Source organism: Urocampus carinirostris, chromosome 9, assembly GCF_059441175.1.
Source record: "Urocampus carinirostris isolate Australia breed hairy pipefish chromosome 9, RoL_Ucar_1.0, whole genome shotgun sequence".
NCBI lineage: Eukaryota > Metazoa > Chordata > Actinopteri > Syngnathiformes > Syngnathidae > Urocampus > Urocampus carinirostris.
In genome coordinates, this window is record NC_142357.1 from 10,925,720 (window position 1) to 10,949,531 (window position 23,812).

The window sequence follows — 23,812 nt, forward strand, 5'->3', positions numbered from 1 at the left end:
TTGCTGGAGATAAGCTACGTTTACAGACGCTCGGGTTTCAGAAGGTTGTTGAAATCCAAGATGACTTTTGAACGAAGGGTAAGGAGCCTTTGATTATTCAGCCAAGAAGACTTTTATAGCAACGGCACTACCAGGCTCACTAAAATGAAAAGGGGGGCGCCACAAAAGGGGCAAAGCTCATTATTTTGAAGAGGAATAATAATTAAAAGTATTGTCATTATTAGACTTGTCGAAATTTTCAGCCCTCAGCTTTGAGTTGAGATCAACATAATAGTCAGGACCTCTAAACTTGCATGCAAAAATTAATCTCATGAGAAATTCTTGATTTTCCTTTTGTTTTTATAATACCTTCATCATCAGACTTGTGTAAAAATATCTTGGCAGTTAAAAAGCATATGATTTAATTATATTTTCTTTAGAATTTGCATTTATTAATAAAAGGAAATCCATAAAATATATACAACTCAAAAAGAAATTAATGAAACAAGATAATAAGCTGATTTTAAAAATTATTCAAACTATAATTCATAAACTAGAGGGCAACACATAGTGGCAATTCCTATAATTTTGGAAGCCGTGAATGCAACATGTTTTTGATATTGTTATGCATGTAGAAGTACAGTATAACTGAATATATGCAACCAAAATGACTATTTTCAGGATAAATTTGCTTTTATGTTTGTGAAATTTGTAATAAATCAAGTTTTGCCCAGTAGCAGCTTTGGTCATATATTCTTTAGAAGCCTTTGTCATGTATCCAAATATAAAGGGTCAGTGAAGAAAGTCTGTTCGAATTGATTTGAAATTTGTTGTTAATTCGTCCGGCCTGACTTCACTTCTTAAATATAAAACGTAGCCGGAACAAAATTTTCAACTGAATGGACCTGCTGTCTCAGGCAGACCCAATAAAAAAAGTATAAAGTATAGTTTAAATCATGCAAAAAAAAAAAAATGCAAAAGTTAAACCTTTCCCAAATTGAGCCTCACCAACTAAAAAAGTTGTAATGTATTCACTTGATAATGTTTTACCATTTTCATTGGTTGTAGTGGATAATGCTTTAACATCAGATGAATATGTTAAAACAGGACCTGCACAGTAAAAAACATTGATTGTGACAGTTTGAACAAAGAGATCCTTTTCATTATTTATTCAAAGTCCTATTTTAAGTATAAATCATTTTTGTTGCAATGAGCATTAACTTCAATAGAATCAGCTAGAATTTGTAAAAACTTTAAACAGAGAACAATTCAATGGTCATACGCTGGATTTTTTGTGGACAGATTTTTTTTTTTAAGAAGAATGAATTAATATTGTAACTAATTGCTTGTTAAACTGTCAATCTGACAAAAAGAATGTATAAAACTATATATGAACAGCCATTAAAACACTAAACACTATAAACATGATATGAAAATAGTGATCGGTTTGGCCTAAGTACAAAAGCCGCCTTTGTCGGCTCGGTATGTGCGTGTTTGCAAAAGACCGTCATGATTCAAGAATTAATGACAAGTATGATTCTCCAGCAATTGTATGCAGTGCATACGGTCAGTTAGAATGTTTTGTAAATCTATTAAGTTAAAAAGCTGTCTTTTGAAGTCACCGTTGGGGAAGCAACAGATGTTGGATTTCACCACTCACCGTTATCTATAGAGGACCAATCTGAAACTATCAAGAAATAAATATGTGATTAATTAAATACCCTAAAATATATGCCATATAAATAAATCACATAATACATGGTATATATACAATTAACTCATATATACATGCATTTTGTCATTAATTATGTGGTTTATATATTTCAGTATTTATTCAGTTTTGCATTTTGTTGTGTATAAATTGTTATTCAGATGAGGGGGGGAAATCAAACTGGTTGAGCTTTAACATATTGGTTGATCGACGAGTGCGCCGATCAGCTGCAATGCCTTTACCACCAGAAGTTGAAAAACTCAGCCAGTTTGACTTCACCTCATTAGACAAATAAAATGCACAACAGAATACATGGAAAAATAAATTAAAAATAACGAAATGAAAAAAAAAGTTTCAAAACACATAAATAAACGAATAGATTGCACTAATATTTAGGTGTTACATGATTTGAAGTCGTGTCCTTCTACAAAGCCACAGTGGAAGCATACTAGCTCACGGCATCACCCTGTCGTATGCTGGGGGCATGGCAACGGACAGGAAAAACATATAGAGAGTAGTCTGACGGACATTGCCGGCTTGCGATACCATAGCCTGCCCATTAACATTATAAAAGATTATTCTCATCCCGCCCTCCACATATTTTAGACTTGTTGCCCTCTGGTAGGCGCAACAGTTTCCTCAAAACTAGGACAAACAGGCTCGGAGAAAGCTTCTTCCCCAGGGCCATCACTACCCTAAGCACTCATGAGCACACAAAACTGAAAACATACATTTTTTTCGTTTTGTTGCTGCAAAATGAAACTGTGAAAATATATACTATTGCACGATACTGTAAAAAATATATACTGTGACTTTTTGGGAGTTTTGTTGCTGCACTACTTGTCTTTGCACTATTGTTACGACGCACCAGTCTTTTTTGTTGTATTATCATTATAATTTAGACAAATTGACACAACATTGTACATTGGTTTTGCCATTTTATCCATATAGTCTTATCTTTTTTCTCTCTGTAGGGTCCTTTACATGTTCATCCTGGAGTGCCATGTCTAACCTTGTTGCACACAAAGTTTCACAAGGTTCGTATCAATGACAATAAAGACAATTCAATTCAATTCATTTATTTATATTGCATATGTAAGGTATTTATTTGTTTCTACATGTATTTCTACATATAGTAGGATTGGTCCGCCATAATTCTTTGCCACATATTAGACCCGCACATTGCACGGCATCAGGATTGGCTGATACCTACCAACGCAGTTATCGCAGATGCTGCAGTGGGATGCTCGTGGCGGCCGGAAAATCTTGCACGTATAGCAGTACTTCAGCTTGACGATTTGGTTGTTGATCTCCACGTTGCGGATTCGAGGAGGGGGCCGCTGACCGCTAGGGACGTTGCCATTGGCGGCCTCTGCGGGTAAAAAAAAGGGTTCATTTAAGACTAGTTTATAATACAAAGCAAACCTCCATGAGCGTCAGCTTCATATTCCTCAAGGGAAGCTACATTATGTATACGCCTTATTATAATTCAAGCATTCAATTTCATGTAAGATGACATGACTGGCATTTGTGTTGAGAAATGTACTCAAAAAAACATAATCGGGGAGCGATTGATCGACGATACGATGGCCGCTCCCACGGATAAGTGTTCGCTTCTCTGATTCCTCGACTGACGTCATGCCCGCTTTGGGTGATGTCACGATGCATAAACTCTCTCCAGTCACTCGTCATTGTATCATGTTGTTGATTTCCAATGTGAACTTGTGAACCTGCTTGCTAGTTTCAGCTGGCTGGCAATGTATATGGCACGATGTGATTTTCGAAATTTTGGAAACAAAATAGTCCCCAGTGATTTAGGATCTGGTATTGTCACACACCACCGGCTCATCTCTGAAGAGTGGGCCTCGATTTACACCGGAAAAACAACGGTAACCAGATGACAAAGGTGCTGTATATGAGTCAGATCAGAAGGCTTTTCCCTTCAAATGGTAACCATGAAAACCAGTTCTCTCTGTTTCAAGTGGGGGAGCATACCCCAAGCCCAAAATAAATGCCCTGGAGAGGATTGGGTTAGTCTTTGCTTGCCCAAGACATACCGCAGGAAGTAGTGTCCCAACGGCCCTGGTGGTTAGGGGATCCATCAACTGTGAAACTATAATCCCCAATTAGGTTTAATCGATTAAAAACTTCCTTTAAAATCTTAACACTAGTCGGTAGGTCCCACCATGAGGTGTGTTTGCATTTATCAAGACATGAGATTTTTAGATCTTGAATAATTTGCGAATATATTTATGGATCTTAACATCTTGCCAGGTAACATTCACTCAGGAGTTTATGTGGCAGGCACAAAAAATGATAAAATAGGTTGTTTGTTTTTTTTGGGACAGTGCTTATTGCACAACCTATGTAAGTAATATGGACATTGTGCCAGTTTTTTCTCCCTATACTGCCCATCTTATCATCATTCTTACGGCCCTGCTCCCAGGCTTGAGTATGTTATACCAGCACATATGCAATAGGACAAAGGAAAACCGATAGAGAATACATAATGAGAGAGAGGAAATGTGCCACTCCCAAAGCCAGCAGAGCTCTGCCTGCTCATTGCATATTGCGAGATGATGCTACCAACGTGCTCCATATTAGCCCTGCCCCGGGGGAGCCGGTGTACTATCACACCGACAAAGCGCCAAAGCTGCAGATTTAGAAGTCATTTTGGACAGCATATTGTGAATTTACATAGGTCCATTTGAATACTTGGGAGTCTTTTCCCTTTAAGGGAAACACTCCACAGGGCGAAGAAGACGGGAAGCTATTTTTGGTGTTGCTGAGTATCAAATATGTTAGAGGGTTGAAAAGGGTGTGGTGGCTGAGGAACACTTTTCCCATGGACAATATGAGGAGCAGTTCACCATTTTAATCATCTTATTCACATTAGCCAGTAAAAAACAAGGCAGACACAGGCCTGCATTAATTATACCTTCCATTAAGATTCCATAAGGTCAAGAACAAATTGCTTTTCAGATGTTTTTCTTGTCTTTTATCTCATGTATTTCCTTGTTAGTCAGAGTTCCAAACCTGATGTATGATTTCTAGCTACATGACCATAATATTTAATATAAGATACTAATAGTTATTAACGAGTAAAACAAAAAGAGCCACTATGATCACTAGGGGTGGGTGCAACGATTAGTCAATGTTCTTGACGAAAAGTGATTGTTGAAATAGTGGACAATAAATCCCATTGTTAATTATTGTTGCTAGATGTTTTTCCAACAGAGAGAGAGAGAGAGACATCCCCAGAAAATAATAATCTCTCCTAAGCATGCGCAATAGTGTCTCTGTTTCAAGCAGTACCATAAACATACAGAAATGGCAGAGTCAACATCAGCTTCATGGTTAACCACCAGGGTTGTAGGGACACCACTGCCTGTGGTGTGTCTTGTCAAATTATTTATGTAATTAAATAAGTAAATTAGTAGAATAATTAAAAAATGAATTGGTTCCTTCAAAAATAAATAAATAATTCAATCAAATTATTTCATTCGAAAAAAAATACATAAATAAATATCTATATAGATAAATAAATGTCTTAATAAATAGATGTGGAAGGAAGACATATTCACCCAGCGACTCTCTGGACTTAGTGGAATAACTTTATAAATGACGACCTAAAATCCTCAATATCTACAGTACCATAAATCCAAACACATCCGATATGTAAATCATAATAATAGGACAAATTATTATAATAGGACAAAGCGCTACAGTAAAATGAATTAAAAATGTCACTACTCATACAAACACTTTGGGAGCATTTTAGCCTGGATACGGACAATCAGAAGACTGCAAACTAGACCTTATGTATCATGGCTGTCAATTGGGGATGCATGAACATTTAAATAGCACGTCTGACAGTTGAACAAAGCAGAGTCTGACTCGCCTCGGTATAATTCAAGTTTGAAATTAAATGCATGCAGTGTGAAGAACAAATGTCAGTAGCTAAAATGATAAAAACGACAAACAAAAGTTTTGAAAACCATTTGATTTTTGAACTGTTGACAATATTTACGTCCCTTTGTTACAAATTTTGCGGTTGATCACTGGATGTACCTCACAAAATGGACAACATATTAGTTTTATTTACTGTTCTACTACTCCGGCTATTCTTCGTTTACAGGGATAAAAAATTTACTTGATTTTAATTATTTATTCATTTGTCCTTCCCTAAAAAGTGGGAAGAGATTTATTGATGTATGTCTCCATTTACCAAGCAGTGTCAAAATGGTTTTAGAATGTGCATTTGTTTTCATTTTTGAACACTTCAAACCCCCCAAAAAAATGTATTGTGCCATTTCTAATCTCATTGCATACAATCTTTTACTAACTGACAATTAAATTCCATTTTTTGTAACGTTTATTATTATTCACCACATAGATACATCAGATTTATTACTAGATTTAAGAAAAAAAATGTACCCGATTATTCGATTAATTGTTTTAATCGTCTGTGCCAAGTGAAATATTAAAATACCGGTAGTCATTAGTTGCAGCCATATTTCATATGAGATATTATCATAATTGGTCTTTTTCAATAGTTGACATTAACGACACAATATTCAGCTTTATTTCATAAAGTGGCTGCACCTACAGAAGCTCATAATGAGAATATACCTTTTTTATTTTTTTGGTCATGCGGCGAGCGGAATGAGTCACTGTGCCGGCCAAAGAGGCGACGTTGCTCGCCAGCTGTCCCTTCTCAGAGGAGCATGTGGCCTCAGCGTTGCCTTTAACAGCCCATCCCTTATCACAAGTGTCCACACGAGACGGCTACTCTGCACCGAGACGAATGCTGAGGGACGATGCTGAAAATCTTAAACACGAACAAAGACTGAGCAACCTCACGTGCAGGGCAGCAGTGGAGGAAGCCATTTAAAGGGTGCTGCAGGAATAATCTATTGTGTAGTACTTCCATTATCATGAAAAGCATTTAGAAGAAGGAGCAATACGCCTGGATTTCAGTGCATTGCCTCAACCCAATCCACGGGATTGCTATTAGGTGCATCACCCCCAAAAAAATGACCCAATCCATCAACCCAAACAACGAGGAATCTCTTCAAATTCACATTCATTCTTGTTCAGACAATATTGCGACCATGTTGCAATATTTTTTTATAATTAATTGGCAATTTCTTTTGTGTTTGGAGGCAAGGTTGCTTCTCTTTTGCCGAAAATGGATAGGCCTAATGTTCCCAGGTGATAATCAAATAATAATGAAACAGATTAATGACATTTCCATTCATATAAATGGAAAATAAATGGTTTGACATGTGAACATTACCAATTTGTTAGAATCAGCACACCGCTAAAATGAAAACAAACTCACCGATCTCCAATTCGATGAATGTGGCCTCCTCAGGTAGCGCCCGAGGCAGGACCCCTGGGTCACTGAAGCTGGTCCTCAGGAGCATGGCCATGACAAAGAGGAAGAGCACAGCAGCAAAGACAGGGATGGAGGCGGACAAGTGGACGGCCAGGTACGGACACCTGTGAAGAGAAAATGAGGAGATGCTGCGTTTGAGATTTTTCCCACTGGCTGTAAATATTGTCCATAAAAAAGGGCAGCAGGAGGACACCCGAAACTATGCGTACAGTTCCGGACATGAGGTCATAAACTGTGACAGTGTAAAGTCAGGGCCTGACATTAATAACCTAATAACACACAATCTGGAGGACTGAGGACAATTTTGCATGTATCAGCTGGCAGGGGAACCACATTTTCCTTTCTGCAAGTTGGTGGCACACTTTAAAATGTATTTTAAAATTATTTAATGCTATTCTAGTGTGAAATGATTAAAGGTGGGGTGAGTCGTTTGAGGTGTCCTTTAAAAACTGGAAGTTAGATACTTTTTCCATTAAGTATGTGTTAATGCAATCGGAAATCAAAGAGCCGCTGCGCTTTATGTTCCACTACGCCTATCTGCCGTTATCTCACTTTTAGCATAGCTGTTCAGGGAAGAACACATTAGGTACGTAGAATGGGGCTTGGCAGAGTGCTGGAGAGTGACGTCATGCTCATCCCTTGCCTGCACATTATGAGTTGATTGAGGCTGCAATGATGCCTTAAGCCAAAAGATGGCAGCAGAGAGTAACAAACTTTCAAATTCCGGACAGCTCCTTTAAACTCTTTAAAATTGCATATAATAAGGCCATTGGTAATATTGTATTTGAAAATTGGCTAATTTATATGATCTTGCCCAGTCATTACATAACCAGTTTGGCAGTGTGAAGATTCAGTGCAATTTTAAAGAGGACGAATATCGGGAAAATAACACGAGTAACACGAGTGCTGTGCAAGAACTACAAGGTAACATCAAGGCCGCATCAATCAGCAACAATTCATACAAAAATGGACTAGTGCAATTTGGGCATTTTAACCCAGATAAGTTTGAAACAACTGTAAATACAGAGATGTGTATTCATTTATTTTGTCTCAACAAATTTTCTATTTTCTACTGTTCTTTTGTCTATTTTGCGTTCTTTTCTGGACACATGCTTGGCCAATAATACTTATGGTCGCGATGAACTTATAAAATGGGGTCTGAGTCTAAATTATGACTTTTTGGGTATTTTTTATGCCACTTTTGATATCCCACAAGAAATACAAAGGGTTATGGGCTCTCGGCGTAGGGATCGGAAACAAAAGCGGGGCTTTTCCTTGCTAATAGTCTGGTCTGTGCAGCCGTTTGAGATTCCTAGTGATTGGGGGCTATACAAATAAACATGACTTTACTAGTTGCAGAAAACTTTAAAAAGTAGACATACGACAACATTTAATACGTCTGGAAACTCGCTGTGACAAAACCGGATGAACTGATTGTCAAACTATTGGTTTAGTCATCACGGAGTAATAGCAATTGACATATATATTCACAAATATAAATAGAAATTTGGGCATTGCTTTACCGTTAAATACAGCAGTATCAAATAAATGTGCAATAAGTTGTAAAGACAAGAGATGTCTTTTTTGTAAAGACAAGTTGTCTTTACAGTTTCTTGAAAAATTTAACAGATTGCCTCGACATGACCCACTCCTATACTTGGAGTCTAATTAGGTTGTGAAGAAAAATGCATGTTAAATTGTCTCATGTAAATAAAGACCCATTGATTTCAATATACAGTACTCGTAAGACCACTTACATAACTTTAGCATCAGAAAACAAATAAAAAATAAAAAAAACATAAATCAGTACAGTGGTGGGAAATGATCAATTTTAACAGCATCAGCCCTTCTTTATTCTATTCTTGGTTAAGTATTTGGTGAGGCTTGCAGAGGACATTTGCCCCCATATGTATGAAATTGAAAATAAGTGTTATTTTGCTTTATACCTTAAGCATCTTTTTAGAGAGCTGACGAAAAGCTTTTCCATCAAAACTACTACTATAAATTTACAAGTATTGCCTGTATCCGTTTACTGGGTGAGTGCTTGATTCTCATATGTCAAAATCAGCAGCTGCAGTGCAGCCATTGTCACAAATGTATCTGGGATCAATTTTCCGTTACCTAACATTTAGTTTAAACTAGTTTGTGCTACTTTGTGGAGGATTATCAAGAAGCTAGGCATTGGTTTATCTTTTGTGGGGTTTATCAAGTGCCTAAAAAAACCACAGTGCATACTAGTGCATATGTGCTCATTTTGTCGATTGTTTATTGCCGGTCGGTCAGCGAGGTCATGCTGGTGAAAGAATACCTACTAAACTGACACAACAGCTGAAACAATTAAAGATTTGCAAACAATTAGGTAACGTTGCTTACTTTCTTAAACTTGCAAACAGAAACACAATGGGTTTTTTTTGCCTTGTCAGTGGTGGGGTCAGGGGCTGCCATTGACTAAATTGCTTGTCGTAGTCTGCAATATAAAGTAACCTTATTTTAACTTACGCTAAACCTAAAACAGACACTAAAAAAAATAATTTCAAAACTCAGATTTTTTTTTGTGTATATTAAGAAACAAAATGAAGTTCTGCAATAAAAAAAGGAATGTTTTGCTTTTTGTTGGTAAGTCGATCATTTTGACGGTCATTGTGTAATAACCCCGCATGCTGAAAAAGTGTGAGCACCACTGCATTAGAGCGGTGTTGTTTCTTTTTTTTTTTTTGATTGTTTTTAAACTTGCTCAACCGCCCAATAAATAAATATATTCTTAGGGAGTTTATCCAGTTACAAATCACATTATTAATGGGGGGACAATGTAATCCAGTATTTTTTTTTAACATACTGTATTAGGATTGGGCCCTGGAATGTATTCCCAGGAATAGACAAAGGTTGATTCAGATGTCATCAAAAGAGACCAACACTCTACAGACCACAACCCCCAAAAAAAAAAAATCAAAGATTTTCTAGTTTATGCAAATAAGCCACATCAAAACAGCACAAACACCTGCTTGACTTGTTAGACCGTTTTCTCTTTCCCGCAATATGAAACAAGCACCAGAGTTCAAGCTAGTTGCAATTAATTTTCTCTTGAGCGATCAGTTAAGTGCCTTATGGGTAAAAAAAACCAGCCAAATGATGAAGCGTAATTCCCATCGTTGACAGGTGACCATTAGAGTCATGCACAATCATTCATTCCCATCAGAGGCCAGCTTCCTGCCTGAACGTAGACGCGTCCTGAGCAAGCTAATGATGCTACAATGACACTGTGAGGTCATCAATCGTTGAGCGAGCAGGGGAAAAAAGCTTCAATTTAATCACTCGCTCGATTCCTGAGGGGGGATGATTTCATCTGCCAGGCTTATTGATCTGATCGCCGGTGAAGCTTCTTCCTCACTTGTCTTGTAAATGCTCGGTTTGGGCCTCTTGCGACGAGTCGGATGTATTTTACTCAGTGGTGGGCCATCAGGGCCAGCAAGGCCATCTCTGCTGGCATAAAAATATCGGAACCATGTGATGTTGATTATATTCTGTCCACGAATACTTAATTCCAAATTGTCTGTTGGCGGCCTTTCATAGCTTTTCGCCAGGTTGCGCTGACTCAGGGGGTTGGCAACCCAAAATGTTGAAAAGAGACATTTGGAATAAAAAAATTCTAAAAGCATACGTTTGGAGCTTCAAAAAATCAACACTTTTATATATAGCTTAAAAGGAAGGCTACACATACTGTGTATACATCCATCCATCCATTATCTGCACTGCTTATCCTCAGTAGGGTCGCGGGGGTGCTGGAGCCCATCCCAGCTATCTTCGGGCAGTGGGCAGGAGACACCCTGAACTGGTTGCCAGCCAGTCGCAGGGCACACAGAGACAGACAACTCGCTCGCTCATTCACACCTAGGGACAATTTGGACCGGCCAATTAACCTGACATGCATGTTTTTAAAATGTGGGAGGAAACTGGAGTGCCAGGAGGAAACCCACGCAAGCACGGGGAGAACATGCAAACTCCACACAAGAGGTTCGATCTCATGACCTCAGAACTGTGCCGCACATGCGCTAACCACTGCACATGCGCCATGCTGCCCCCTGTGCATACATATAAACTGTATATATCAATTGTAAAATATTGAGAATTTTTGTGTCATGTATATCCACCTACAGAAACCATAGCATTTTTCATTATCAAACATTTGTGAAAAAGTGCCGGGGAGCTACTCAGGACTGCCAGAGCTGCATGTTGCAGACCCGATTTAAAAAATAAAATTAAAAAATAAAATTCACAATTCAGCCATTTCTTGTTACCAGTGTAAAAAAACCTTACCTGAGGGCCATCATAATCAGTTCTGCAGGCCCCAAGGCATAACGTTGTGTCACTAAAGCTGTTGGTTTAGCCAATCAGATTTCAAGTTGGCAGAGCTAGGGCCTTCAAGCTGGCGTAAGGAAATTTTAGTGGTTTGACAAACTATAACTGGCTGAAAGGTTTCACAACAAAAAGTGAAAAGTTGCTTCCGTTAAAAGGACTTTTTCAGCCACAAATCAAATAAAAAACGTAGGACAGGCTACACTTTCAGCATTAGCTTCGATGGCAAGAGAAAATAGCATCTTGGTGGAACTGAAATGCACGTAATATGTACGAAAGAGTAATTGAAATATTTTGCAGGAACGGGAGGAAAATAAGTTTTGTGCACGAATAAAAAGCATTTTTGGTTAAGTCAAGTCAAGTCATGTTTATTTGTATAGCCCTTAATCACAAAGTCTCACAGGGCTGCACAGATCTTGGTCAGTAAATTGTATTCAGAAATAATAGTGCAATTTTATAAGGTTATTGTTGATGCTTTTGAATATGCGTCTCAGCTGTAGCTGCATTGAAATTTGTGTAGCCATAAAACAGTTATTAAGAGTTGGATTTAATTCAGACATAGCACTACTGAAGGCCGAGGTGTGAAATGCATGGCCCACCACTGATTCACTTAGGTAGATTTTGGATGCTGAGTGGCAGATGAAAACTGAAAATGATTTGCGATGGGTCATTTTAAAACGAAAGGTTAAAACTTGTCATCTCACCCAAAAAAAAAATCACTTTTAACGGTATTAGAATCGCTGTCAAGTGAAATCATCTAGAGAGTGTGTAATGCTAGAGGAAAGAATAATAAAAATCAGTTTTGATCAAGTAGCAGGTATTTCAACCAACTGTCAACATATTACTTAGATTTGAAAAAATAACAAAAAACACACAACAACATCTATCTGCTCAAACATTTTCAAGTTTCTTGCCTGAATATTTTGCACAGGATGTATTTGTTTGATCAATACCAGTTAAATGTTTTTCAGGAGGGGTTTATTGTTAAATTTCTTTTACATTTGTAATCATCCAGACTGACTTGGAAAAATGTAGAAAGTATATACCAATATAAATTTTAACTTAGTTTCATTAATTTACATTTATGACAAATTGTTGGTTCTAATTTTTAGTTCCAAATCTGGCAGAATAGGGCAGGGATATTCGAGTTTAGCACTGTCATGAATATCAATATCTCAAAATATACTCAGGCATGAATATAGATGACACATAGAAACTGATACATCTACAGTTAATAGTACCTTGAGCAATATTATAAGGTTAGGTAATAGATGCCACTTTGCTGCAAACTCTAATCAGCTGTTTTTTTATTGCAGCCATTTAATCCATAATGGATACAACATTCTTCTTGCACGTGTTTGGTTATCATGTATCATCCATGGACTTTGATCACAGGGACAACCCTTGTAAATACAAAATTAAAATCCATCAAATAAGGTTCATTATAATAGATTAAACCCATTCACCGAACCGAGCTTTGTAAAACATTGTAATACCGCAGTCACTCGTAAACCTTTATCACTTTCATCATTGCAAGCTTTAGGCTGCCTTGCCTGAGTCATACAACGTGATACATAATGCAACCGTCTCTGCCAGGACTACCATGATGATGGTTCGACTCAAGGGTGTGATATAAAGATTTTTACACTCTGACATCCTGCCTCTTTTCTAGGGCAGAGGCCGGAATGAAAAATGTCTCTTCAGAAATGCACCTTGGTAAATATGCTATGAGGGTGGAGCTTTTCATATTTTCAGCAGAAAAAAAACCTCAAAAATTTGCTTGGATCAAATCTAGCAACCTTGTAGTTTTTTAAAAAAACGGGTGCATTGTATTGGCAATGTTACCTGGGACTGTAGAAACATTTTGCCTGAATAAGTCTCCACAAACTGATGATTGGCTAATATTTCCCTAACACGGGTCGGGAACCAATGGCCTGCGTGCCATATATGGCTCTTTTCATGAGTACATGTGGCTCGGATATTAAATAGAACTTGAGCAATTATTATACAAAGTGATATTTAAGGCCGAATCACACATACAAAGCTGAGACAATACAGATATGTAAAGGGTTTGGCCCAGTATAGGACACAACTTTAACTACAGTTTACAGTCAAGGTGGCACGCCAACAGACGCCGTTGTGGCCATGAAATGCTAAATAATCATTTATATGGAAGTTCATTAAATTATTTTTGTTCCTTTTTCAGACATTTTAAGATGAAAGACTACAGAACAAAATTTAACCCAAAAGCTGTAGCAAAGCACCAAAAGTAATTTGATTGGGTGAGTGGTAGGAATGGGCGGGACTATACAGCAGACACTTTGTCCTCATCCAGCGCAGCGCTAACGGTAAATACATTGGTATCTTAGTTTGCAGTATTTTGTGATATTTGTGCAAAAGAGCTTTGCTTGCACCTTGTTTTAAAAACATTGCTTAAGGGCAAAAATGGCAGTCACAATGAGCCTTAACACTCTTAAGTAACTACAGGAGGGAGACACATTTTGAGTGGTATATTTACAGTATATTGATATAGGACACATGCAGTGGCATTATTGTAATTTTATATAATTTATCAAATCATCATACATCACACAGAGAAATAAAATGTGCTAAATATTTAGCTTTTGGCTGGTAAGCAAGTTTGACAGTTTTGTTCAATTCTGTCTCTTAAATATATGTTGTGGCTCTCTCGAAAAAAAATCCAAATATTTTTGCTTTTATGGCTCTTTAGTCAAAAAGGTTCCCAACACAATGTTTAATGTTTGCAACAACAAACCAGCACACCAACCTCCTAAGTGTAAAGACAATACTTAAAGCAATTGGGGTAAAAACTGATACTTATTTCAAGATTTCTATTTTGAGACAAGTATATAAGCAGCTCATGCAATGAACGTATCTATGCTGTGACTTCAAACTAGGAACTTCCTTAACACGAAGAAGCTCTCCAAGTCTTTTCAAATGTAATACTGAGTATAATAAAGCTGGTAGACTAATGGTAAAGAGGATACAATCTGTTCTCCCAGTTAAAAGCTGCCCGTCTTGATCGGTTATGTAACCTTTAAAAACCACAGGATTGAGATAAAAGATGCAGGGCGGGGCCATAGGCGTTTTTCTAGGATTAAATATGGGATTAGAGTGGTTGCATCATAAAAATATTGACCACTTTGTATGATCCACAATTTAAAAAAAAAAATACGATAGTTATCCTTCAAGTATGAAAACTGGCATTGATCGATTTAGGGCACCGTCTACACTGGAGAAGGCTGTCCCGAGCTGGGTCCTCATTGGTGCCCCGAAGATCCATGCGGTTAGGAGAGCCGTGAACTGTGATCATATATATTATATATAATTGTAACGGGTGTAATAATAACTTTTGTTTTATTGAAATTCCTGCTGAAATATGTGTATAGTTTTTGGTAAATGTCCTGCAATGATGAGTCCAACAGTGCTATCTGCTGGTATGGGGTGGGGTTTGGTTTTGGCTTCTGACATGTGACCGGGAGGCGGGGTTTGTTGGCAGTCTTATCAGAGAGAACTGCAATGAGATCAAAGCCAACAGAAAAGCTAATGTTGTGACTCATCCATTTGCAGTAACTGTAATAAAAACCTCATCATCCAGTCCAGCGTGAATATGGATCTTTGGTGGGACACGTACACCGCGGTTACATAATGATATCCCTACCTGGTTGAAAAAAGCTCATCAAAAATACAAATGAAAACACAGAACACGACAAATGCGTTTAGTTTTTATGTTTATTATGTTGTTCTAGAATATTAGCGAGTTATTTAAGGTTTTCCAGGTTATTTTCAGCTGCCCTGCAACTCTCAGCCAATCACAAGCTGCCTTACTTGCAACAGCTGATCAGAACTCTGTTTGCTAGCGTACGTCTTCCCAATTGTAATTTTGCAGAGGTTCTGTACTCACATAAGAACACTAACTCTGTCCCACTCCCAAAAAATGTATTTTTAATCCAAGCCAATGTGCATCCATGAGAACTCAAGCTTGATTTACTGCCACCTCGTGAAAAAAAAAAATAATGTGTTTACTTTGTTGACTCTGCTCGCTCATTCGTGACGCAGTTCTATTTAATCGACCCATTTAGATAAAACTTCTTTGGAGGACTCATGATGTTACGATCTCTTAATGCTACGGTATGTTTAAGTAAGTTTCCTGTGTTATTGCAACTACCATTTGTTTATACTGTGTCTAATACAGTTTATTGCCTTTCTACCTTCAGTCGCTAAGTTGCTATTTATTTAAGTTTTTGGTGATTCTTTTTTATTGAGACCACACGCACACACACACAAATACACACATGTCGGAATGAAGTACCGGAAATGATACCAATCAGAGCCGGTATTTCCGAGCACAGAATCACAGGAAGAACAAACGGAACCATGTTTTGGTTTTGAACATCTTTCTGAGCTGTTGTTGTGCGTGAGTGGAACAGATGGCAATTTTTAGTGGCACAATTGAACGCAGAATTGTATGCAAACTAGAGTAATGTCATCACTCGCCACAATTTCAGGGTTAAATGCCAATAATACTTGTCCAGAGCGAAGCCAAGCATTTTTTTGAGGACGTTCTGTCTCTAAAACAAAGCTATTATTACAAGGGCAATGTGGAGGGATCAAAAGCCAAAAATAGGACCAATTATTTATTCTTATTCAACCTCATTTGTAGAGGTTCTGTTTTTTATTTCATTTTCTCTGATTTTTTTAATTCATGGCAGTTTTCTATGATTTGTCCAATTTTATTTTGTGAAAAAGATCATTTTAAGTGAATGGTTGGGGTCAGGATTAGTTTATAACCTTAACCACTTTTTCATTTCCGTACCTTGAGTGATTTTTTTTGTTGGGGGGGGTCAAAAATGAGTGAGCTTAGGGGTTTAAGTGTTGTTTTTATGTTTTCTTTTAACAATTGAACATTATTGCCACAAACCACATGTGAAAAGTACAGAAAATTGGTAGCAAGAAGTACATTAATATTTTAATGATTCAACATTATTATTTTGCATATAGGCAATGTCGTTTGCATAGACACTGTTGACTAAAAAATTGCAATAGTCATTTTATACCCATTCATGTAGTAAATATGCTTTCTGGCAATATGTTTTATTGCTATGCCAATAAGAATGCTTGTCAAATAGCCTTCAGAGCTTTGATGAATATATATACTATGGCTGTTTTTGAGATCCTAACAAGTGACACAAACATTTGCAGAGTATGTATCAATGAAGTATTTGACAAGGATAAGCATAGAGTATGCATAAGTCCAATTTCCATTTATCTGCTCTGTTGTTAAAAGAGAAGAAAGTTGTTTTTTTTTTATAAAGGATGACAGAAAAAAATTCAAACACACTGCCTCAAACACTGCGCAAAATCTCACGAACCCAGAGAGTAGTATATGTCAGTTGTATGTCAGTGAACTGGAGCATGAACTGCAAAGTGGCAAAAATCAAGTGAGAGCTAAACCAGCCAAGCCCAGCTGCCACTTTACTATTATGTGTTAACCGGTAGAAAAGGTGGGGCTGGATGCTGAAACAGCTTCTGTCTCTGTTACAAGATATGCAGTGCTCTGCCTCGAATGCCTCTTCCTCTTCCTCCTTTTCTTCATGCAACACGCCCAAGAGGACAGCCAAACACACCGGGAACTTCCGCCTGCGACATGCACACATATTTCTCGCATATGATCTCACACCCCGCAGTCGTCATGCTTAAATTCCTTTATTCTTATGCCAAGTACTGACGTAGTCACCAACATATTTTAAAATTGCACAATCAGAGATGACCATGCCCATCAAGAGACACTTGCGTTAAAATCTCTCGTTTGCCAAACAGAGTGCCAGTAACGCTATATGAATATTGTTTACCCTTACTGTCAAATTTGCCTAAAATCCCAATCCAAGATGTAACTATAGTAAATTGGACCATCTGTGTGTTAAAAAAAAAATACACATAAAATCATTTTCAAGATAAGGTGTGACCTTCATTCAAAGTTGAATTTACACAAAACCACATGATCCATACCAGCGTTTCTCCACCGGGGTGGTTAGGACCCAAAAGTCTTTTCCCTTGGCAAATTAATGCTAAGAAGAAAAACGGAGGGTAAATTACACTCCTTAACAGTAGATGGCGCCAATGACCTGCTTAATCTATTCTTCCTCTTCAATCAATCGGCGCCGTCTCACCTTGTTTGACAGGGACCGCATCTCATTTTATTGTTATATTGTTTGTTTTGTTTCATTTTCCTGGCCATTATAATGGGTCCCAAGAAGGTTAGTAAAAACGGTAAGGAAACTTGCTGGTTGATTTCATTTATTCAAGGATGAAAATGGAAAAAGTCAGAAAAGGACTGTTTCAAATTCAGTCGAAATGCCAATCCAATCCTTAAGAAAGATGAAAAAAAAAGAAGGTTATTCGGGTGTTACTAAGAAATGCTCTTACTTGCAAGTGAATAATTTATAAGCTGACAGAGGCTGCAATGATGACATAAGCCAGGAGGTGGCAAAAGAGAGTCACAAAGTTACAAATTCTGCAAAGCTCCTTTAAACAATGTGCTTTTAAATCCAGAAGATATATCAGTTGTCCGGACACATATAAAATGAAAAGTAAAAATGAAGTCACTATACATGTAATGGTTTACTCTCGTGACGCTTGTTGCTTGTAATACAGCCAGCTCTGTAGCAAGAGAATTAAACATGAAATATATAAAAAATGCAATTTCAGCTATCTTTCAGTCATTGCTGAGGTCCAGCTCATCACTGAAAATCATCATGATACTGTACTTTAAAAAGAACGGTCGCCAGATGATGAAAGTGCTGTATCCGAGTCAGATCAGGGGGATTCTCCTGCTACTGGTACCCATGGAAACCAGTACTATTCATTAATGAGAGGGAGCAAACCCTTACCCTCCTAAAAAAGCCTGGAGAAGGATGGAACCCAGGCTGCACTAGCCCAAGACACACCACAGTAAGTGGGGTCACTACGACCAACGTGGTGAAGGTATCCATAAACCGTGATAATGATGTACCTTCAGTCGATATTTGCAGCTGTATCACCAGTAAGCTCAATTTTTGTGAGTCAGTATTCCCAAAATTGAGACTGTCCCTGTTTGTAGGAGACGGGCATCAGTTATTTTCCAACAATTGGATCAATATGAACCACGTAGCACAAAACTAGGAATCTATACCTGTAAGAGCTACAAAGAAATCAATTCCTTCCAGGAAGCAAAAAACAACCTGGGTGCACCTCTTGTTCAGTTTATCCATAGCAAATAGTTCAATTTAGTTTTGTTGTCACAATTTAAAACTAAAATAAAACCGACCATAGCTGCTTAATAAAACGGCTCCACTGCACATAGATCAAAGCCAGGCTGGACACTTTCTGCTCTGTTCTCCTCAGTGGTCCGTGACCCGGTCGCTCCACTTTGAACACAATATGGTGATTTCACATTGTAAGACATCTCAGCACAGTATAAGAATTGTCTTGGTCAAGGATAACAACTTCAATGATTTCATACTATAAATTTAATAGAGTGCCTATACTGTATCAACCAAATATATAAATCCATGTACAGTATTTCAACATGGCCAGCAGCACAATGGCAAGTCAGTTAATGCAATGTGGAAGCATTCCTAATTCTACTCAATTATGTTAGTGCTTTACTTTTTTTTAATCATAAAGCAATACCTTTCATCATGACCAGCTAAACTCGTACATCGAGGTAGCACCAGTGTTTTGCTGACATGTTAAGATTTGGAACGTTTTTGCTGACTTTTGAAGTTACACCCACTCTAGTCTCATCCTTAAAATATTTCCTTTCATCAGAGATCATGATGCTGGCCTGAAAATGAATATGGCACGCTAACAACTCTCAAGCCATAAAGAACCTTGATCAGTTTGAGTGGGAGCCGACAGCCTCATTCTCACTTCCATCCACACAAAAGATTCTGATATACAAACCAAATAAAAACATTGTCTAACACTAAAGAACAAGACAGAATAGTCCCAAACTATCAAAGCAGCTATTACTACGAGGATTGTTAGGTTATTCTAAAAACCAACCAGAAAAACTATTGAAATGTAACGATACAGTAACTCTTTATCTAAATCTGACAAAGGTACCTGTATATATTCTGCACCCGCCTATGAACCATCTGGTGACAATGCTCTTCTTTGAGTTCAACTTAATACACTGTAATATAATGTCCATTATCTAAAACCAAGATAATAATGTTTATAAAGCTAACCTGATGTTTTTTAACCATGTTGCCAATTCAAAATTAGTGCAAATTGACGGCATTCCATCTCTTAACAGCCAAGCTAGTCAATCAAAATATCAGTAAAGTATAGATCGGGGGTAGGAAGCACTTGTTATCAAAAGCCATGGTCATGCCTATTTTCCATGTCTCCATCATTCAACACAGCTGCAGTTTTTCAGAAAGCTCCTTAGAAATGTGATAATGATCCAGCTTATGAAATCAGCTGTGTTGGCATAAGGGGACTAAGAAACAGAGTGCGACTATTGCTTTCGAGAATCAGCATTGCCTCTCCCAGAAATAGACTGTGCTTATAATAACTCAAGATGGAAAAATAATTGATAATAACAGGGACAAATATAAATAAATTATCATTCAGCAAAGTGAGTCCACATGTGACAGAGCAAGAAAAAGGGACACATTTAAAAAATATAGTGAACAGAACAAAAGTGATCTAAATCAATCAAACATTAAAACTCAATAAATGAGTCTTGAGTGTGCTCTTTAAAAATGTCAAGAGTATCTGCTGCCTTTTGGTAAAACATTGCAGAGGTTGAATGAAGCCAGATTTTGTGGTAGCCCTGGAAACAATGAAAAAGGCCTGCGCCAGAATACCTCAGGGGCTGCAAAGATTGTTACAACAAAAGCAAGGCAAATATAAATATGAAGGGCCAAGGCCTGTGAGACATTTAAAAAGGGCAAAGAACCTTGAGGATCGATTCTGGTCTTTGTTAGCACATAAACTGTCAGGTACTGCAATATATTTAGATTGGAGAATCTTTTTAGGGGGGCAGCACGGCAGCGCAGTGGTTAGCGCGTGTGCAGCACAGTTCTGAGGTCATGAGATCGAACCTTCTGTGTAGAGTTTGCATATTCTCCGCGTGCTTGCATGGGTTTCCTCCGGACTCTTCTCCCACATTCCAAAAACATGCATGTTAGGTTAATTGGCCCGTCCAAATTGTCCCTGGGTGTGAATACGCGAGCCAATCGTCTGTCCCCTGAGTGCCCTGCGACTGGGTGGCAACCTGTTCAGGGTTTCCCCTGCCCACTGCCCAAAGATAGCTGGGATGGGCTCCAGCACCCCCGCGACCCTACTGAGGATAAATGGATGTTTTTAGGGCATTGCAACGATCTAAAGGACAGGCAATAAGAGCATGCAAAGAAAACACCACGTTAGCGTAATTCAGAAAGAAGAATAAAAAGCTAGCTTGGTTACATTCTTAAATTGTCGAATAAAATTAGGCCCTGATTATAAAGAACAACAAATTTTTTTAGTTTCTTAAGTCATTTTCCCACCCTTGTCTCATTGACCATCCATCCATCCGTTATCAGCACCACTTATCCTCAGTAGGGTCGCGGGGGTGCTGGAGCCCATCCCAGCTGTCTTCGGGCAGTGGGCAGGGGACACCCTGAAGTGGTTGCCAGCCGGTCGCAGGGCATCACACTCGCTCATTCACACCTAGGGACAATTTGGACCGGCCAATTAACCTGACATACATGAATTTGGAATGTGGGAGGAAACCGGAGTGCCCGGAGGAAACCCACGCAAGCACGGGAAGAACATGCAAACTCCACACAGGAGGTTTGAGCTCATGACCTCAGAACTGTGCCGCACATGTGCTAACCACTGCACCGCCGTGCTGCCCGCCTCATTGACCACTCATTTAAAATGTTACAAAATACAAAATGTACTGCAATCCATGACTTAATTTCAAAAATACTGTTAAAAAAGTATTTATAATTCAATAAGAATCCAGTTAGGTGTGTGTATCCACAGACTCCACCTCAACTGATCTATTCTAGATGTTTGCGGAATCTAAAAAAAAAAAAAAAAAAAAAAAAACAGCACTTGTTTTCCAATACCTCTGGACTGGTTGAAGATTTGTTGGTGAAATATAAAAAGACAACTTGGGCAAACATTGATATTTTAAAATAGATATTTGCTATACATTTTTTTCATGTAAAAATACTAAGAAACAACATAATTTCTGTTAAAAAAAAACGTATAAATTGAATCTACTTTTTGGGGTAATAGGGAAAGAGATTCCAAGCATCCAGTTGAAACACACCCATATTTAAAAAATCACATGGTAGCATCTGTTTTGCTGTGCTTTAGGAATGTATCAGTGTACTTGTTTGGAATAAAGGAGAATATTGAAATAAGTGTCAACATTCCATCTCAGAGGAAAGCAAAAAAATACTTAACATTTCAAAGAGAGTGGTCATGCTTAAATACAAACTAAGGAAGAGACTGAATTTGGTGCACACACACAACCATGCCACTTTAAGTAAGGAATCTAAAATATAAAATGTAGAATATTTCAACAGATTTTTTTAAACGTGCTAGCAATGGGCCAGAACCAACCTAAAGAAAAACCAAATGGTGGTGACTAAGCAAAGGTTTTATATTCAATAGATACAACAACTGTTCCAATAATATTACGATACAAAAATTAAAAAATGAAATAAAAAATACCTTGGTCATAAACCATTTCACAGAAAAATATATCAGCTAGAATAATATTTTACGGTCATATTTGATCATGTTCAACACTAACGGCTTTCAACAATAACGATATACTGAGAAGATGGTTTGGTTGTAAGAAATTGATTCTAACACCCAAATAAGCATCCCACCTTTAGGATAGGCTAAAAACAACGTAGATCATTTTGTTTTTGATCTATTTTGCATGAGAAAAAAACTGAAACTTGCCACAGGGCATTTATAATGGTGCTAAGGTCATTTCACAACACATGATCAATTGCACAGAATAAAACGTTCCCAAAAATGACCAGGTTAAACCAGGGAAATTAACACCCTAGACGGAAATTGAAGATAAACACCACAAAATACTATTCCAGAGACGTATTCAAACCATTTTAAAGAGAAGTACCATTTATATTTCTTGGGAGGGCTGTTTTTTCAAACAACTGTGGTAGGGGGAATGTAAACCCAATGTAACAATACAGTCTTCATAATAAAGTCTTCTGTATGTGTGTTTATCATGTTTAGAAGCATTTTCAGACAAGAATATGTGCAAAAATATTAATTTTGGGTGTACAGTGAACACAGATGTTTCCTATCTAATCGAATCATTTAATTGCTTGTTTATCTCAACAAATCACTTAAATCCTTGTTTTTATCCGATTCTAAACTCTTTGAAACTAAACAGAAGTGGTTGTCGAATGGATATTTGAGAAGTGAAATTAAGTTTATAAGATTTACTGAAAGATGTTCTTGAATGACCATATCAGTCCCCAGGCCAGAGTATTATTCAAAATCTGGGGAGTGATTTAAAACAGGTTATCCATGATCGGAAACCATCAAACCTTACTGTTGTGTGATACAAGATATATTCAACTGATTTGCTCATCCAAACAACCAATAATTTATCAAGGAGCATCACTTCATTTAAAACAACCTAATAGATTTGGTCATTCAGAACAAATTGACCAAGGAAGGTAGTTCAAATTGATTGAAGCTGTGTATCAGTCCATTTTTTTGACCTAATTTGAGTTACCATTAACCCCTAATTTTTGGAAAGTATTTATCAAAATAATGAATGCTCGTCCATTCCCTAACTACACCCTTTTCTTAGGGCAGGGATGTCAAACGCAGTTTGGGTCTGGGGTCAGATCCAGACCTTCTGTTCTCAGGTGAGCCAGATCAGTAATAGAATGTAAACTTAAAATTGTTAGTTTACCGTAGTATTCTAGTATTATGCTTGATCATTCAGTCTACTTTAGTAGCCTAAAAACAAGAAATATTATAATAATAGATGACAAAGGATCTTTTATAAGCATGACACATTCATTCACAAACAATGGGAAAAATGATTTTAATGTTTGGCAGTAAATGTGTTGACAGGTTTATCTGAACAGTTGATTTAATGCAGTTTTGAAACTGAACCAACTCATCACTCTATACAAACTCAAATGAGAGCTATAAAAAAATGTATGCTAGACTGGTTTGAAATGAATAACAAACAAATACATAATTAAGTTTTAGGAGTGTATGGGCCAAAAGATTAGACCACATCATTAAACTACTTGGCCGGGCCTACTAAAGGTGAGAGTATATCCTTCACTGCCCTTTAGTGGCCAGAA

At 37.6% G+C, this 23,812-nt stretch overlaps 1 protein-coding gene across 1 annotated transcript in view; it reads right to left on the bottom strand.

The window, feature by feature from the left end:
• zdhhc9 (zDHHC palmitoyltransferase 9) overlaps positions 1-23,812 on the bottom strand; it is a 49,194-nt gene that overhangs the window by 24,326 nt on the left and 1,056 nt on the right. The window contains exons 2-3 of the mRNA XM_088344509.1: positions 7,035-7,195; positions 2,904-3,062 (exon numbers count right to left, since the gene is read on the bottom strand). Of these exons, the coding sequence (XP_088200635.1) occupies positions 2,904-3,062; positions 7,035-7,195 (320 nt within the window). The remainder of the gene's footprint in view (positions 1-2,903; positions 3,063-7,034; positions 7,196-23,812) is intronic.